Here is an 18,342-nt window from a genome sequence, read left to right as displayed (position 1 = left end):
GCTGAGAAGCAGTTTGCAATAGTTCTAGGAAGAAAGGTCAGGGAGGCAGGGCTATTACTTAGGTTACCATCCACTTACAGACATTCTCATTTCAGGGCAGGGTGAGGGGACTAGCCAACCATGTATCCTGTTTACAGTGGAATTCTGCTATAATGAACTATGAGAACTGGCATTTGTATCTAGCAGGAACAGGCAGCTGCCCAAGACGTTACCTAGATCTACCAAGAACAGTAACATAAAATAGCCTCCACAACCTGATGCCATCCCTGATGCTTTGGACTACAAATCTCATCAGCATCAGCAAACATGACTGTATGATGCTGGAGGTGATGGAAATTGTCGTGCAAAATCTTTGGATGGCACCAGGCTGGCAACGGCTGCCCTAAAATTGGGCAGGGTGGTTAAGGGTTATGGAAGTAGTAGGAAGATGAGGTAGATACAGTGCACAGCAACAGTCATATTTCTGCTCAACATCCAAGGGGTGGAAAAAGCGAGAGAGTAGCAGAGGACATGTCCTGCCTCATAAGCCCTACAAAAATCTAGAGCAAGTTCCAGAGTGCAGAGGACAACTCCCTTGGCACCTGCCGACCACTAAATGCCTTGCTGTTCATACACGCTCCTGCTATGATCTTCAGACAACACAAGGAGGGAGCTTAGCACCAAGATGAAACTGAGAAACAGAAGAGGCTCAGAGCCTGTTACCTTCAGGTCTTCTCCTGCTGAAGGAGAGTTGAGGGGGCCAAACATCCTGCAGCACATTTCCTTCTCCTTCAGCATGTAATTTCTGTAACAGCTGCAAAACAGGGCAAATTGTATGATCACAGGGTGTCCACCAGCCGAGTTTAAAAAACAACAAGGTCTTGAAATTAAGCCTGCCCAGAACTCGAGTGCTTCCTCAGAAATAGGAGGCAAACTGTTCCAGCACAGGCACAGCAGCTGCATCTGGCCACTTTTTGCCCTTGTTTCAATGCTCAAAACCCCCATCTCCTTCAGCATAGCTCACTGTGTACACAGCTTTGATGATGTCTGAAACAAAGGCTTCGCCAAACAAAAGTCAAACCCAGGATTTAGTCTCAACTGTAGAACATGGCCAATATGATTAAACTTAAGTTATAGTTATTCATGAACAGAGCAGCTCAGCAGCTGAGAGATTTTGCTTTATGCATGAAATTCCACAATACATTTTAATAGTGTTTATACCTATGCAGAACACCCGCCAAGTATGGAAGCCAGAGCTGCTCTTACTAAAACACTGCCAAAAATCCATGTGTTCAGGACAAGCAAGGCTCACAGATCCGTTGGCGATCTATTTCCAAACATGTTTCAGGGGGGCAGCTTTTGAGGACCAAGGAATTCCCCCTCATGGCCTGTGCACTTCCCAGCCCAGAGAAAGGAAGCACACAAATGAGGGAGCAGAGGGTCAGGTGGCCTCGGCAAGCAAAGGTTTTGCCAGTCTTTTGCCGATGAAGAAAGCCATCTTAAGTGAAGGATAAACATGACCCAAGCTTCTCCTAACAGAACAGGGAAAGGCTGCCTGTCAAAGGACAGGTAAGGCAAAGCAAAGCAAAGCAACAAGGGCTAGTTGAATTGCCTTGTTATCCCTTCCCAGTACTGTCATGGAAGGAGAACTCTATTCTCTCACACTCTACATATAGCACTGCCATGGTTTTGATAACCACACAGGGTTTTTTTTCTGGATTAAACAAAACTCCTGAGGATGCTCCCAAAAGTGAAAAGGGGGTGGTGCCCATGCACCTGAGGCTTGCCCCACTGCAAGGACATTGACCAGTTCACAGAGTTTGGGGTTCAATACCCCTAAAAGCTTCCTGTGCTCCCACTTACTCCATCTGCTAGACAGTTTAAACATTATAAGAGTACAAAGGCTTCAACACCACAAGGAATTAATCTGGACAATTATATACAGAGAAAGCAGTTCACAGCGAACCGATTATCCTACTTCAGTAAAGAAATAGCTCCCTCACCTGGCCAGCTTTTTCAATTCATTGTTAATGCAATGGTTGAAGGGCTGCTGTTTCTGAGCTTTCACCAAAAAATCCCGAGCTCTCTCATACTCTGCCAGAGAGAAACATGCCTAGTAGACAAAAGAATCATTATTATTTTTTAATTTGGTATGCTGTTCCTCAGGGGGGGTGGAAATCCCAGCATGGCCACAAAGTTAACAACTAGCAAAGAGAAAACTCACCAGTACTAGCAATGTACAGAAAGCCCAGGAAAGGAAAAGCTGTGCATGGTCAGATGTGCACCTGGAAACTTAAAACTGTTGAATCAACCACCCTAAAAAAATCCTGGCTGCCATCCCATAGATTGAATGATGCAAGTAGAAGGGAGATCAAGTAGAGTTTTGAGTGGGAGGTGTGCCACAGTCTTATCCTGCAAGGGATACTGTGCTCAGCCTGGCAATGATAAACAAAATGTTCAAGGGAAGGAGTTGCAGAGGTGTTTGAAAGTGGAAAAGATTTTGCCGCAGAAAGTGCTTGCAAAGGCTAGATGGCCACCTGCATCTCCTACATTAGACTAAGTGGCCTCCAGGGTTTCTTCCAGGTTGAGGTGCTCTCATCCATTATTTTTATTGCCCCCCCCCCCAATCAGGCATTTGAAACCTGGAAGACTAAGTCCACAGCTGCTGCTCCTCCTCACCTGAGCACACCTGAAGAGTGCTTTGGCATTCTTCTCATCCAGCTTCAAGGCCTTCTCTCCGTAGGCAAGGGCCCGAGCTGGCTGCTCCAGTTTCAGGTAAGTAAAAGACAAGTTCAGGAAGACCAGAATCTTGGCAGCATCAACTTTGACTTGCTCAGCTTTTTCAGCATTCACACGGTGCAGCAGCGAAGAGGCCTAATCAGGGATCGCAAACAAGTGCTGTCATTTTATAGTCTTACACAAAACTTATATTGATTGTTGTACACATTGGGCTGTGTGGATATTGACTTAGGAGACAAACATTTCCACGTAAGAAAAACACTATCAAGCAAAAATATTCTCTCATTTGAGGGCCAGTTACACATTTACATTGTAGATTTTGGAAGAAAATATGGGCAAAACTGCATTTTTTCGCTTTAGGAATCTAAAGCAACTCTGATGGGAAAGCATGAAATAAGATTACAATGAACAATTAAGGTGGTTAAGTGACAATATAGTGCTTTTAAACTGTTCAACTAAACATTCTCTTCCATCAGATCACCCACTCCTTTCTCATTTTACATTTCAAAATAATTCCAGGAGGTGATCAATTCCCATTTCACATTTTGGGGGCAACACATTACAGCAGCCTTCATCAATCTGGCAGTCCTCCAGATGTTTTGAGCTACAACTCCCACCAGCCCATTCAGCACACTCTGTCTTGGCCAGCTAACAAAGGAAGCAGGGTGAAGGAGGGAGTAAGTAAGTAAGTAAGTAAGTAAGTATAATATGCAAAGTTAAGTGTGCTGGCCAGGGCTGATGGGAGCTGTAGCCCAAAAGCTCTGGAGGGTACCAGACTGGTGAAGGCTGACCTAAAGAAGTTCTCTGACTTCTGGAGACCAGCCCTGCCCTTTGCTTGACCAGAAAGGACTACCAAGGTACAAATACTAGCATGATGGGGAATGGAAAATAATTGCAAAAGGCCCAAATTACCATAAATTTCCCCTTTGCATTACTTGTGACTCATTTGCCCCCACCCTTCTCATTTGCTTTACTTACCCGTTTGTATCTTTCTCTGGCATCCATGAAGTGCTTCTGTCGGAAGAGGTAATTGCCAAATTCCCGCTCAGTTTCAGCCACCTTCAGCACTTTCTGCAGGGGAAACTGGGCCTGTTGCTCCTGTGAAGAGAAGCCACAATCTGGTCATGGGGGTTAGTATTGCTGCATGCCACTCCAATGTTGCACACCGTCCCAATCTCTGAGTTCTGCAATATTCCAGGTATTCCAGGTTTCTTCAGAATGAGGGACAGCTGAGAATGTGGTGCCTGTATGATATATGGTTTATTTATACATATATACAATCTGAGCCTACAATGGAGGGGTTCACAGCAATAACACCCTTGAAGTTTTGCTTCTCTCAGTCACAGCCTTTGATTAAAATAGTAATCAGGCATAGCTCCATCTCCCAGCTTCGAGCCTAGCTTCTAGCTCACTCCCCATTCTGGCCTTTGTCTTTCTAATCTCCAGTGAGTTGTATGGTGCTTTATAGTATCTTTTAAAAACTGCTTGGTAACCATTTTTGGTGAAGGGTGGTACAGAAATCTCTTAATAAAAATAAAGAAAAACTAGCAAACTTACAGGAGTCAGATTAAAGAACTGGTCAGATTCTGCTGAGTCCAGAAAGTCCAGAAGCTCAATCTCAAACAAGACTGTGGCATTGGGAGGGATCAAAGGAGGGCAGCCCGCAGCTCCAAAAGCGTAACTTGGCTTGAACAAAAATCTTGCCAGCTCTCCTTTCTTCATTGTCAGCAGACCAATCTCCATTCCTCCAAGAGTGATGTCTGGGAATGCAAAAAAGAGTAAGGTTTATTTCTCAAATGTATGTACTGCAGTACTAAGTCATAGTGGAAGACATCATCCTTGATCCAAGGTACGATTCAGATTGGGCCTGACCCAGGACAATTTGGCCCCAACTCAGGCCCCCAGAAAAATCAAATCTTTGGATGCATGAAATTTGGAGAGCTATCCTGGCCTCCCTCTTAAAGGATCCCAAATAGTTTGCTTACTATCATAGAAACTAAGCATGAATGCACCTAACAAGTCCAGTTTTTATATTTAAGTGCTAGTGCACGCACACTATTTTATTATCTCATAGGAACACATGGTCATTCTGGGCTTACCTTCACCAAGTTTCATGAGTCTATGATTCCTTCTGTAGCAGTTTGTGTCAAAGGGTCTGTCCATGTGTTCCAAGTAACCTGAAAATTTCACTGAGAAAATTAAAAGTTAGAGAGTAAATCAGTTTCAGTTAGGAAGGTTGAACATAGTTTCTATTTTTATCCATAACAGACAACTACTATGTGTGCATCTGAAGAACTGTGAATGCACACGAAAGCTTATACCAAGAACAAACTTAGTTGGTCTCTAAGGTGCTACTGGACCATTTTGTGTGTGTGTGTGTGTGTGTGTGTGTGTGTGTGTATAATATTTACTGCATCAGACCAACACGGCTACCTACCTGAATCTAGACAACTACTAGCAATCATTGTTTCCAATAAACCATGCTGTATTGCCCCAGGAAATTGCCGAGAGCACATAAATTTCATCCATTACAGAAAAATTGCAAAATGGTGTAGCATTGCTCAAGCTTTTTCAGGTTCTGTAATAGCCATCAAACTACATTTTCCTGCATTCATTTAAAAACCTGAAGGCAAAAACCTAAGGGCTCCCCAGTAGCCTTAGAAGCTACTCACAGCAAAACAGTCTTTCCCAACCTGCTGCCTGGGTCCCATGGGGCTGATAGGAATGGTAGTCCATAGCACCTGAAGGGCAACAAGTTGGGGAATATTATATTAAAGTCTAAAGGATCTGTATGACAAAAGAGTACCTGCTCACTTCCACCATACTCTTGGGTGCTAAAAAGCACAAAACAGCTTCAAACTGGGAGTTTGGGGTTGCTTATTACGGTAAATGGAAACCACAAACAAAATCTACAGTGTACATCCATGGAGATTTTAGGTCATTGGCTAAATACTTAATCCATTCTTGGCTAAAGTACTAATACCACTCTTATTTAAAAGTTAACATTCAGATTCAGAAAGCCACCCTCAACATTCCTAGAATTAGCTTGTGAGGGAAAGTGCACAGGGAATCCTACCACATAGTCCATATTAAATCACACATTAAAGTGCTTCTTGGGGGGTTATAAAGGGAGCTAATGGAAATCAATAACTTGTGGTATAAACTACTATTCAAATGTCAAACTTGATGGTGCCGATGTCAACTGAAAAGACAAGTTAACTTGTTAAAAGAACAAAATCCACTTTAATTTGCGCAAAGACCAAACAAGGCACAAACATCTCTAGTTTTTTTCTCATTTAAACAACAGAACTGCGGTGCAGAGTGCTCATCCTTTCCCCTTCATCAACATGGTGCTGATCCACATTCTCACACCCCAGCTCCTATTGGTCCCACAAGGCAGCTTTTGGCAAGAGGAGGGATTAACATCCAGGCCACAGCAGGAAAGGGGAAAGTGGCTATTCAATGCAAAACTATGCATTTAGAGGGACTTACCCAATGCCTTGGTAAGCCTGTTTAACACCACAACCATAGACTTGTCAGCAAAAGGTTCTTTTACCTAATATGGATGCATCAGGAGGCACCGTTTCGCCAGAGCCGGCACGGATAATCTCTTTCAACACTCCATGGTCTCCAGTAACATCCTGCATCCGTTGACCCAGCCGGTGGTAAGGAGACTTTGGAAACAAGGGTATGGCAAAGCAAAATGTTATTTATGGACTGTTTAATGCCAAGACAGGCTTCTGTTGTATTATTAGCATTAATGTTGTATTATTAATATGGATTTCTTCAAATGTCTTTTTAAATTGGGTCGAAGCTCAGTGGCAGAGGACCTGCTTTGCTTGTACAGTGGTACCTCGGGTTACATACGCTTCAGGTTACATGCGCTTCAGGTTACAGACTCCGCTAACCCAGAAATAGTACCTCGGGTTAAGAACTTTGCTTCAGGATGAGAACAGAAATCGTGCTCTGGCGGCGCGGCAGCAGCAGGAGGCCCCATTAGCTAAAGTGGTGCTTCAGGTTGAGAACAGTTTCAGGTTAAGTACAGACCTCCGGAACGAATTAAGTACTTAACCTGAGGTACCACTGTAGAAGTTCCCAGGTTCAATCCCCAACAGGATTTTCCAGACAGGGTTGGGGAGTGACCTCTGAGTCTGAAACCCTGGAGAGCTAGTATCAGCCAGCCTAGATAATACTTGGCAGTACTCTGACTCAGTAAAAGGCAACTTCCTAATGAATGAAACTATTGCTTAAAGCCACAGCCTAGAATAAACAATGGAGCATTCTGACATATTTGATGGACTGATATATAAAAAACAGAAAAATAATACACCCTCACAGTGTAAATCATGCACTAAGGTAAAGGTAAAGGGACCCCTGACCATTAGGTCCAGTCGTGACCGACTCTGGGGTTGCAGCGCTCATCTCGCTTTATTGGCCGAGGGAGCCAGCGTTTGTCTGCAGACAGCTTCTGGGTCATGTGGCCAGCATGACTAAGCTGCTTCTGGTGAACCAGAGCAGCGCACGGAAACACCGTTTACCTTCCCGCTGGAGCAGTACCTATTTATCTACTTGCACTCTGACATGCTTTCGAACTGCTAGGTTGGCAGGAGCAGGAACCGAACAACGGGAGCTCACCCCGTCGCGGGGATTCGAACCACCAACCTTCCGATTGGCAAGCCCAAGGCTCTGTTGTTTAACCCACAGCGCCACCCGCGTCCCTAAATCATGCACTACCCCTCTACAATTAGCTATAAAAATGTTAAAAGTAAAACAGAAGCACCCATAAATCTCCCTATGATTTTGGAACTTGCCCACTGTTTTCCTCAGTTGCCAGAGGCCATTACATATATGCCTGCAAATATGAGTCTGGCAGAAACTGGAGAATGTGAGCAAGTGCTCACAGTGCTCATATAAGTGACAGCCAATGGGAGACTTCCTTGGCCTCACTTGTGTCACAGAATATTATTATACCTCCGATCCAAGAAATTGGAGACAGGAGGCTGTAGATCATTTCCTTTATGATGAATGCACAGACTTGCAAATATTATGTAAACTAGCTTTGGCTGTTTTGGACTCTTACATAAATTCAAATTTAGCCAAAACTGCCAAAGGCAAACCTATATATATATACAGCACACTATATATTAAGAGACCTGCCTAAAGATATATTTATTGTTCATAATTCAACTTGAACAGTAGCATAAGCTCCCCCCCCCCTTTTTTAAGGAACACCTTGATTTGCACTGGCTTTGGCAGTCCTTAGGGTACTGATATTTTGCTGCATTGGTTTGTTTTGCTTCTTACGAGTCCTCTCTTTCACAGCAAAGCTGTGCTTTTCATTGAATCCTACACTTGAAAGGGACTACCAAAGGTCATTGAGTCCAACCCCCTGCAATGCAGGTATCACCTATTACTGTTGTTTCATTTCAGCAGGTCCCTCCCCTCAGGTTGCCCTGAACTTTTAAGTTTGGTTGAGGCAGTAAAAGAGGAATTTCCCTTTCTTTCTCTCTCTTTTCTTTTTGAGGGGAAAATGTACTCCTCGCATGCTCAGACACAGCAAGCAATCAGTTGGGCTCTATCTTCGAAGAGGGAAGGCAGAAGCTGAAGGAAAGAGGTTCCATCCCTTTGTTGTTTTCCTCTGGGGTAGAGGGAGCGTCAGGAGGAACTCTGCTCATGCCCAGAGACACCAACGCTCACCATGAAGCCCCCCGCGCCGCTCCCGTCCCCCGCCTGCCAGCTCTCTTCCACGCCACCGCCTCTCGGCTTCATCCTGCAACGGCTGCTCTCGCCGTCGCCCTTTTTTATCCTCACAGCGAGGCCCAGCCTTCCCGCCCAAACCGCGCCGGCCAATCACGATACGCCCCTCCCGACCACGCCCCCGCCAAGGCCTCGTGCCGCAGACCAGGCTACGCCCAGCCCCAGCGGCAGAGCCAATTCTGTGCCCTCGGCAGCGTCCGTGGAGCGGGGAGGGGGGGCGAGCGTAGTGCATGATGGGGCATGTAGTCCTAACCCTCAGAGTTTTGTTGTTTACCGACACGCCCGTTTTTCATCTAAAATGGGCACCCGAAGCGGCTTTAAATGCGGGGAAGCTCCAGTTAATAATAACGACATGGAATTAACGCTAGATACCCTGTGGGTGTCGCTTTGTTTTGTTTTTTTTACTCCCAATTAACTTGCAAGAGTAAGCCCAAAGAAATTTAATGCGCCAAAGTTAGCCATGTCTTTTGAATCCTGCTCTAATGTGACTAAGACTGGATGCTACTCGTTGATTTAAATTTTAAACTTTGCCCTGTTCTATATTTTAGAAAGTTTTCACCATGACACAACACCATGACAATTCTTAAACTTCGTTTATTTCATGCGTTTTGGTCCAGCAAGAGGGGCAGGGGAGCTTGAAATATCTTACAAGCACACCGGTTTGCATAATACAACATTTGCCATCATAAAAAAATTAGCCGCCAAAACAATAACAACAAAATCCAACAACATGTAAGGTAAAAGGGGAAAGGGGAAAAGTAAAGGACCCCTGGATGGTTAAGTAGAGTCAAAGGGGACTATAGTGTATGGCACTTATCTCATCTTCCCACCACAGCGGTATCTATTTATCTATGGTCTGCTTTCAAACTACTAGGTTGGTAGGAACTGGGACAGAGCAATGCGAGTTCACCCTGTGACGGGGATTCGAACCACCAACCTTTGGATCAGCAACCCAAGTATAGCATGAATGGATGGTGGTGGATTCAGTGACTTCTTTCCACCTCGAGCACAAGCACAAGAACTGCAAGTAGAAAGCAGACATTTCCAGCAGTGGGATTTGCTCCCTGTGAGATCCCTCACCACCTGGAAGGACCATGTGGTGGATACTCTTTGATAGCTCGGGAGGCTGGCAATAACTCTGTATTTCCGAAGGATGAATAAAAATGGATTTCCCATTCTGCTACTGTATCAGGTTGCACCGTGGCTGCATCACAATAGTCTTTAATTGCAACAGGAATATTTGTTTACTCCTTCTACACTGCCTAGAGGCTGCAGAATTAGGTACATACAAAATTTTTTAAAGCCCTTGATCGAACATGTTACAAAAGCATGGGAAGCAAAGCTAGTATGAAAACAACTGGACAATTCAGCCACCTTGGGTAAACTTTTTGGGTGTCTACTAAACAAAGGAGGAAAATAAATCTGGATAACTTCAGGTTTGCAGCTTGAAGCTCCTTGGATGGATGGATGGAACCACTGCTTCAATGGTCATCTTCCATTTCTAGGCTCCTTTCCTTGTGTTCCTTTCAGCTTGCAGGTAGGGACTGCCAATTCTTAATCTTTCTAAAGCTCACTTTTTAGGTGCTCAAGGAAGTGGTAGAGAGGGAAGCTTCAGACTAAGGAGGATAGAACACTTAAGAACAGGCATGGGGAGTCCATGGGGCTGCCGTTGCTACTGAACTACAGCTTCCACCAGCCTCAGCAAGCTTGGCCAATGGCTGGAGAAGATGGGAGCTATGGTTTGGAAACACCTGGAAGGCTACAGCTTCTCCACCCCTGCTTAAGAGCAACCCATAACCAGCCTTCCCCAAACTAGTGCCATCAGTCCTGACCAGTATGTCTGTACTCCCATCAACCCTGGCATAATAGAGCTGAGTTGGCTGTGGCGTTTTAGCCCAAGTAATCTTGAAGGCACAATGTTGGCAAAGTGTGCCTTAAAACGGATTCAACATAATGCTCTGGTGCAACCTCTAAAGTGCATTTGCGGCAGACCAAAGGGATGTCATGGGAAAGCATTTTCAAAGACATCGGTAGGACAGTTTCAGCCTTTAATCTTCTCCCCCCTTTTAATGTGGCCCCATGGCATTGGCAAATGCAGGACGACTGTAGCAATGTGTCAGGAAGCTGTATGAAATCTAGCCTTTAAACTTCCTGGTGAAGAAGACTAAAAGGCAGAGAGGGAAGCAATGGGCCTTTGAAGTTTAAGCATCAATTAACTGGCATGTTTCCTAGAGGCAGCCCAGAGGCAAGGTGAGTTGGTTGAACAGATTGAGAGTGCCATCAAGGACAGTTAGCAGGGAGAATGACTGAGCTGATCCATGGACCATGCCGTCTAGAAAAAAGGAAGTTCTCCTCCTTGGGGGATCACTGGGTTTCTTCAAAGCAGGCACCAAAAGGTATTGAGCTGTCTCTCTCACTTGCTCTTGAGATGCTTAACTTGGCTCTTTGATTAACCAGCTATGTTCTGACTCCTTCAGCTGAGCTGAAAGCAAAAGGTTCTCAAACAGACCTCTGGAGCCCACCTTGTATATGTGGGGACTGTTCCCCTGTGAGAATACAAATCCAGTTTCACCTTGATCAGGGTTTCTCTAGTCCAGTTTGCCATGCTTTGGAGCAGAGCAGTCTGTGGCTAGTGCCTTTCTCCCCTGCAGTTGCAGCAACATGGCACTCAGTCTGCAGCTCAGTAGGCAGGAACTGCCCACTTACAACTTGGTGGGCTCCTGGGCATTGAGGCCATCATCTTCTTGGACCTGCAGCATGGTGGGCGTAGGCAGGACAATGGGCAATGTGTTGGTGCCCCGTTCATGCCAACACATGTCCAGGATAGGGTACAGTTTGCCCTGGAACTCTGCCTGAAAGGTGTAAATTGGTACCAGTTCGTCAGGGCTGTCGGCATTGTAGAAGGTCAGCTCACCCTTCTCGTAGTGCAAGTAGACCCCGATGCGCTGGGGGCGGGCTGAGAGCGGCAGCACCACGCGTGGGTTGTTGAAGGCCTCATAGACCTTGCCCTCCTTCAGGCCGATCAGCCACACCCCATGCTCAGGGCTCTTGTTCAGCTTGCCCTTGCGGCTGACCGTAGCTTTGACGATGCCCAAACGCCAGTGGCTCTTGAGGCCCACAATCACCTCCCAGTAGTGCCTCCCCCAGGAGAAGCCCTTGTTACCCAGGATGCAGTTGCTGTAGTCGAAGCGGTCAGGGTTGCTGCCTCGCCTCTGAAAGAACACCCCACACTGGACCATGGTGTTTCCCTTGGACAGCTCCAGGATGGGGTGCGCACTCACTGGGTCCAGTTTCAGCATCTCTGGAGCTAAGAAAAGGGATGAAAATCAGGAGGGATCCTGAGCAGGGGTCAATCCACCTTTTACAGGGAAATATGATACATTTTACAATGACAAGAAACCCACCCATCCCTTTACTATTCACAAAAGCTACCTTCTCCCTTTTTACCTTGCCAAAGCCACCCACCTCCTCCCCTTAGACTCAACAAACCTTCACAGCTTACTTGGACCACTTGCCAGCTGCTCTGCTCTGGGCTGCCCAACTGCCCACTTCCATCTTCATTTATGTCCTCCTCACCCTCTGATGCTGCTGCGATGGCCCAGCAGCTCTGAGAGCCCAGCTTGTTGTAACACTCTAGTTTGCAGTGTCACCTGTCTGGGGACAAGTGAACTGCAGTGTGATGACACTTACATTTTTATTATATGTGCAGAAATATTGTGCACCGCTTAAAGCTGTTTAAAAACCTGTTTATAAATGCAATACAATGGCTCTGTGTTGTTGTTGTCCACAGAGCCTGGAGAGTACCAGGCTGAGGAAGGCTGCTTTAAGACCCCTAAGGAGCCTGTTGGCTTCCTCTCCAACAGCAGCTGTACCTGGGAGGACTTTGCGTAGTAGTCTCTTCCACACCATCATCTTGATGTCATCTTGGTGGAAGTCAGGCTTAAAGGAGACTGCGCTGAACATACCATCGGCCAGATGCTGGCGGGGGAGCTCAGACCTGGGGGAGCAGGGCAGCACATTGCTTTTCATCATGATTTTCTCAAAATGAAGACTTGAGTCTTAATCATCTGCTACAGCTTTCCAACTACCTGGCCCCAATTTAATTGTTGGTGTGATGCTGCTGAGGAAGCACTCTGACCTTGAAGATCTGCAGTGGCTCCCTCATATTTGCAGGAAAGTAGGAGGGCATAGCTCTATGGTTGTGGACTACAATTCCCTTCAGCCCCAGACAGCACAGCTGGGAGTTGTAGTTCAGAGCAACAGGTGGGCACCAGGTTTGTGAAAGCTGCATTAAATAATTGCTCTGGGAGGAAGATAATGAATACGTGTTGCATCTTGGGGTGAGTGGAGGTTGGGGAGACTATGATTGACATGCATCGGATCCCTTGTCACTTTTTGACCATTGGCCCATTCCATGGACCCCCTGAGAGATCATGGAGCATGGCCTGACTCCACAGTGCACACATACACACACTTTCTCTCTCTCCTCCCCTCCCCTTTCAACATACCTGGAGGGAAGAGATCTGTATTTCTGTAAAACAAGAGATGAAGAAAGCCTTAGTGAGCTTATGCTTCTACAGCATCTATAACAGAACCTTAGGCTTACAGGCAGGACACAGGGAAAGGGGTGGAAAATGTGGGCAAACTGAATTGGAGCTGTGCCGCACCCCTGCTTTTATGCACCCCACAGCTCCTGGAGCCCTCTGGGCACCTTCTTTATACCCCCAAACCCTCAAGTTGAACTTTCCCCTATGTGAATCAGTGTGTGGTAGAGAGAAGGTGTTGTTGGCCATTTGATTTTCTGCCTCAGACAGCACCAGGCAGGCAGACATACCCTTATGAAATCCAACTGGCCTTCGTTGTTGAGCTTCTCCAGGGAATTCTCCAGCTCCTTCAGCTTCTGCAAGATGTCTGTTGTCTGATTCACCTGTACTTCGATGGAGGCGATAAGTTGGCCAGCCTCCCTCTCAATCCGCCCCAGGAACCTAGCCTTCTCCTCATCGATGTACCTGTGCAGTTCCTGGAACTGCTTCCGGACCACCCATTTGAAGACATCGGACTCGTTCTGAGGGGGAATTCAGAAACACACAACACTAGAATGCGGCGTGGCTTAATTTGAGTTGAGGTGTGAATGGGTTAATTCTGGCAACTGCCTTCTGGGGCTGTTTCCAAGAGGCTGCCTGCCACAGCGCTCTTTGGTAGGAGAAGCTGGTGGCAAAGCTTGCATTTCAAGTTGGATTGACCCTGTGTCCTTGGCAGCAAGATTAAGAAGTTTCCATTTTAACATTCATCATTGAAGATTCTGTTGGATATAGGAGGTATCAAATTATATTTAAAATCATTCAGTAGTATGAGTTAAGGTTCAGATTTAAGGTTTTGTTTGGTTTTTTAAATCTAATTTTGAAATGAAACCTGAACATTTTGGAAACTGGATGTTAACTTTCACAACTCAGTTCCCAGTGCTGAAGGCAGTTAGCTCCCTGGACCCAACATATAGTCTGATTCCCTGGACACACCGCAATGCGCGTCTTGTTGTTCATCAGCCTGCTGACGTGCTCATCCAAGTTCCCCTTCTGCTTCTGCACCTCCGTCATCCACGCAGAGAGCTTCTCCTGAGGAAACAGAAACAGCTTTAGTGGATCAGGCCAAGGGGAGTCCAGCTTGCCGTTACGTTTCCAACAGTGTCCAGCTGACGTAAAGGGGAACGGTTCTAGGTCAGTGGGGTCAAAACAGCTGCTTTGCATGCAGAAGTCTCTGGATCAAGCCCTGGCAACATCTCCTAGTAGGACTGGGAAAGATTCCCTGACTGAAACCCTGGAGAGCTGCTGCCAGTCAGTGTGTGCCAGGAGTGAGGAACCTCACCTGGGCCTTGGAACTCTTCCCAAGCCCCATCCCTTCTTCCTAGGCTATTTACCTCCTGGCTCTGCTTTGCACCTTGAGTGTTTTTGCCTGGCTGGAAATATGTCCTTGAACTCAACTAACACCTTTTGCTCATGGACAGAGGACAGAGAGGGGCATGTGACTGCGTGTAGAAACATGGCTACAGTGCCAAGGTAACTTTTACATTCATTGCCCGGCCCACTTTTGCCTCTTGCCCCACCCACCAACCTAGCACCTGGCCCCCTCAGAAGGTTGCCTAGAAGACTGAAAAAACCTCCCAGCCCTGGGGTGGGCAATACTAAACTTAGACCAATGCTCTGAGTCTCAGAATAATGCCGGCTCCTATGTCTTTGTTTAAGATGGGATTCCAGGCCATACATCCCTTACAACCATCTGGAGCCCCCACCCCAGGTACCAGGGAAAGAGAAACTCAGATATGGAAAGGATACACGTAAGCTGCCTTCTGCTGGGTCAGATCTTTGATCCACCTAGTCCAGAATCGCCTTCTTTGGCAAAAGAAGCTCTTGGGGGTCTCCTCAGGCAGGGAAGAGGCTTTCCACACACACACACACACACACAACCTGTTCAGATATCTGGGAAGTGGAGTCAGGCCAGGGCTTTCAATTCACAAGCTCGTTGTTAGCATAGGCATATGCTAGCACCAGAGTCTGGCTCCGCTGAGAATCAGACACACCCATTTGTGGGCAGGAAAGAGTTGACCACTTCTGGCTTTGGCTTATCTCTGTCCTACCTAGTAACAGGCACACTCAAAGGAGCGGGGACAGCCTTGCTTTGCTTTTCCATTCCCATTTCCAAGGCTCTTTGTTTGCCTCAAGGCAAACCTTGTGGCTCATTGCTTCCTCTAGCTGCCCTTGATCACAGGCACCTGATCTACACGTGATTCCCCACACCCCCTTTTCAGAACACACCTGTGCCCAAAGCACAACACAAAGCACCAGGCTGGGGGAGGCTGCTCTAGACTCCCAAACAAATAGCCATGTTGCTGAAACCTTCAGCATGCAAGGCAGGGGCACTATGGCCCTTCCCCATATTACACCAGAGAAGCTATGGAGCTACCTTTCACCAAGGAATGTAGATGCTCTACCACTGAACTACAGCCCTTCACCTTCCTTCTTTAAATAAAAAAATAAGACACTGAAAGCTGCCTTGATGGATTAGACCAAGGTCCACCTAAATTGGCAACCAGCAGGCATTTGGTGGTCCACCAGGAATCTGTTTGGGATCCACCTTCTGCCTAAGCCCCCCACGTCACTCCCCTCACACCATCCAAGCACTTACCTTCATCCGGCTGTAGATGGTTGAGATGGGGGTGACCTTGTGGTGCTGATGGGTGCCGATGGTGCCACAGAGACCACAGATCACTTCCTGGTCTTGCTCACAGAAGAGGCTGAGGGGGTTGTGGTGATTGGGGCAGGACTCCTCGTTGGGATCTGAGTTGCCTGCAGCATGCAGCGCCTCAATGATACGAGCCAGGTTGACGTTGGGTGGGGAACTGCTGCAGTCCACAGCCTTCCGGCACACTGGGCAAAGGAACTGGCTCTCCAGGTCAACTGAAAGCGCGACCACGCAGATCTTGCAGTATGAATGCCCACACTGGAGCATCAGGGGCTCTTTGAAGACTTCCAGGCAAATGGGGCAGAGCAGCTGGTCTTCCAGCTGGTCGATGCTCATCTTCCTGGCCATTTTGCCCACCAGTTTCTTTTCTTAACCTAGTCCTGGAAGCCCAGCACCCTGTCGTGGGAAACTCCAGTTGTGGGGGGCAAGGGGAAATGAGAGCAATTCTTGTTCCTCCTGATTAACAGACCTCCTGCAATGAACAAGAACCAATAAAATGACAAGTAAAGAAGCAATGCAATCTTAGGGAGAAGTAAGAGTGCCCCTGAGCACACGCAAAGCAAAATAACAAGGCTGGGATTGGGGAAAATTAATTTGCTCCCGAGTCATGAAAACAGGAAGGGAGGAAGGAAGGTTAGCATCCAGGTAACTGTCATTCCATACTTACCAGGAGATCAGCACCTGGCTCCTTTGCTCGAAGACATCGGAAGTGCTCTGCAGTCCCAGGGGCACCAGCCTTCATGCAGCAATGCCTACAGGGCTCTCTGGCTCTTTTAAGGAGATGCAACAAATTTGCTTGGGAAGGGCATTACAGAGCTGAGAGGGGAATAGTGTGTGTTTTCTTCAGTAGTGGAAGAGGGACAGTTAAAAGATGTTGAGGAAGCAAGAGTGACAGCAGAATCGTAACCCCCTTAAGTGCAGAGATGGTGAACCTGTGGTGGACCTCCAGAGTTGGTGGGTCTCTGATGACTCCCATCAACCTTGGGGAAGGACCTTTGCTCAGTGGCAGAGTACCTGTCCCTGGTTCAATCCCCATTGGCATCTCCAGGTAGGACAAGGAGCAGCCCCATCTGAAGCCCTGGCAAGCCATTGCTGCCAACCTGTGTTGACCAAGGAGAGCATCCTTACCTTCCACAGCTCAGTTGCCTTTTGCTTTCTGTCTTCCTTGCTCACTTGCCCTTCACCCGTAATCACAGGGCTTAGAAAACGCCAAGGCTTGGGATTCAGAGACCCTTCCTTTTGGGGAAATGCTCCTGTCCGCAAAGAGTCAACTACTTCTACCCCCTCAAATCAATCCATGTGTCTCCCAAGCGGGAACTCACCAGTTACTGTGAACATCAGAGGACAGCAACACACCCACACATTCATGCGTCTGCACCTTTACCTTGAATGTTCACCTTGCAAAAGGTTTGCTCTCCTCCCCACACACCCTGGCCTGGCCACGCCTGGCACTCATTTATTTTTCCATCAGGTGCCAAAGACTTCTTTACGGTTACCCGCTAATTGGCAACAGATAAGACTTCTGGCTCAGACATTACTTTTTTCCAGTCTTATTGTTGCAGGGTAGACTTGAAGTCTCCAATGCTGATGTTCCTGAGAAGAGAAATAAAGTTGTACAAAAGCAGCCTTGCTGACCTCTCGGGGTTCAGGGAACCCCAAGTTTCCTTGATGGCCACCCACCCAAATTGCAAAAAGAAAATGAGGGAGTAATGGGAGGGGGAGCAAGAGGTGTTAGGCTGGTCCCTGTTTGGTGGGAGCTAGCTAGGTCTCTGTCTCTGTCTCTCCTGGGTAAGGTGAAACTTGCCTCAAAAAGAGTTTAATCTCAGCTATCTGCTGAGGGTCCTGGTTGTGCTGACTCTTAGAAAGGGGGCCTTGTGCCAGGACCGGTTCTGCCTTTGACAGATGTGTGTGCAGTGGGGTCAGAGGACCTTAAGGAGAGCTGCTCCCTGTCAGCAGTTCCCACCAAGGGACAAGTTCCTTCCTGCAGGGGCCTGGGGAACTTCCAGTTGCTCAACCCCAAAATCTTGTTTGGGAGGGGCAGCCTGCTGCAACTTTGCCTAGATTATCCTGCTTCCTTAGGAAGGCAGCGGGCAATTTCAAGTCCTGTGCCTGGTTTTATTTTAGACTTTTTTTGTCACCGTTGGAATAGTTTTCATACACAGAATTGTTCTACCTATAGAACTGTTTATAATCGTTTTTGCACTTTTCTTGCTTTATGGTCCTGTCTTATAACTATGTGCGGCCTGATGGTAAAGGCGGGGGCACAGATAAGAAATCTGATTATATATATATATATATATATACACATATCTTCTTCCACCAACTCTTCTCCCTGGTCTCGGATTCTGCCAGTCATTTCCGCCAGTTCCATATAGTCCATAACTTTCATCTGCCAAAGAAATCTGATTATATAATTGAGCCACTTATTGAGCCTTTTGAGGCTGAAAGCGGTATACAGTACAAGTACAGTACAAGTCTTTTCAGGCTGCAGCCCTACACATACAGTACTTCCCTGGGAGTAAGAGCCACTGAACTCAATGGAGCCCCGTTATTCCAAGTAGACACGTGCCATTGCGTTACACTGCGTATCGTTCTGCATTGGGATGTGGAGCTTGAAGTCGGCGTGCTGCC

The 18,342-nt window shown here is 46.9% G+C and overlaps 2 protein-coding genes across 7 annotated transcripts in view; both read right to left on the bottom strand.

The window, feature by feature from the left end:
• The window catches only part of FKBP6 (FKBP prolyl isomerase family member 6 (inactive)), a 35,752-nt gene extending 27,177 nt beyond the window's left edge, over window positions 1–8,575 (bottom strand). For all 3 annotated transcript variants that reach the window (XM_081889963.1, XM_081889964.1, XM_081889965.1), the window contains exons 1-8: window positions 8,416–8,575; window positions 6,275–6,392; window positions 4,818–4,907; window positions 4,276–4,478; window positions 3,697–3,816; window positions 2,659–2,853; window positions 1,983–2,092; window positions 703–793 (exon numbers count right to left, since the gene is read on the bottom strand). In XM_081889963.1, the coding sequence (XP_081746089.1) occupies window positions 703–793; window positions 1,983–2,092; window positions 2,659–2,853; window positions 3,697–3,816; window positions 4,276–4,478; window positions 4,818–4,907; window positions 6,275–6,392; window positions 8,416–8,487 (999 nt within the window). In that variant the 5' untranslated portion in view covers window positions 8,488–8,575. The remainder of the gene's footprint in view (window positions 1–702; window positions 794–1,982; window positions 2,093–2,658; window positions 2,854–3,696; window positions 3,817–4,275; window positions 4,479–4,817; window positions 4,908–6,274; window positions 6,393–8,415) is intronic.
• Window positions 8,576–9,049: 474 nt separating this feature from the next.
• On the bottom strand, window positions 9,050–17,991 carry TRIM50 (tripartite motif containing 50). Of its 4 annotated transcripts, none has more exons than XM_081889916.1 (7): window positions 16,379–17,991; window positions 15,655–16,183; window positions 13,992–14,087; window positions 13,310–13,540; window positions 12,984–13,006; window positions 12,348–12,472; window positions 9,050–11,782 (listed from the first exon to the last, which is right to left on the bottom strand). In XM_081889916.1, the coding sequence occupies exons 2-7, from the start codon at window positions 16,057–16,059 to the stop codon at window positions 11,178–11,180; spliced, it is 1,485 nt and encodes a 494-aa protein (XP_081746042.1). In that variant the 5' UTR covers window positions 16,060–16,183; window positions 16,379–17,991; the 3' UTR covers window positions 9,050–11,177. The 4 variants fall into 4 exon arrangements, with proteins under 4 accessions (XP_081746042.1, XP_081746043.1, XP_081746044.1 ...); XM_081889917.1 differs by having other exon boundaries at window positions 16,840–17,991; XM_081889918.1 differs by having other exon boundaries at window positions 17,096–17,991.
• Window positions 17,992–18,342: the final 351 nt, after the last annotated feature.

The sequence above is a fragment of the Podarcis melisellensis genome (assembly GCF_964234715.1).
Source record: "Podarcis melisellensis genome assembly, chromosome: 15".
Lineage (NCBI taxonomy): Eukaryota > Metazoa > Chordata > Lepidosauria > Squamata > Lacertidae > Podarcis > Podarcis melisellensis.
This window is presented reverse-complemented; position numbering and strand designations above follow the sequence as displayed.

Excerpts from the sequence above, each read along its gene's own strand:
- TRIM50 (XM_081889916.1), bottom strand. The coding sequence starts at position 16,059 with ATGGCCAGGAAGATGAGCATCGACCAGCTGGAAGACCAGCTGCTCTGC. Across the intron at positions 13,007-13,309 it reads GCCAGTTGGATTTCATAAGG|AAATACAGATCTCTTCCCTC; the intron begins GTATGTCTGCCT and ends CTTGTTTTACAG. Across the intron at positions 11,783-12,347 it reads ACTACGCAAAGTCCTCCCAG|CTCCAGAGATGCTGAAACTG; the intron begins GTACAGCTGCTG and ends CCCTTTTCTTAG.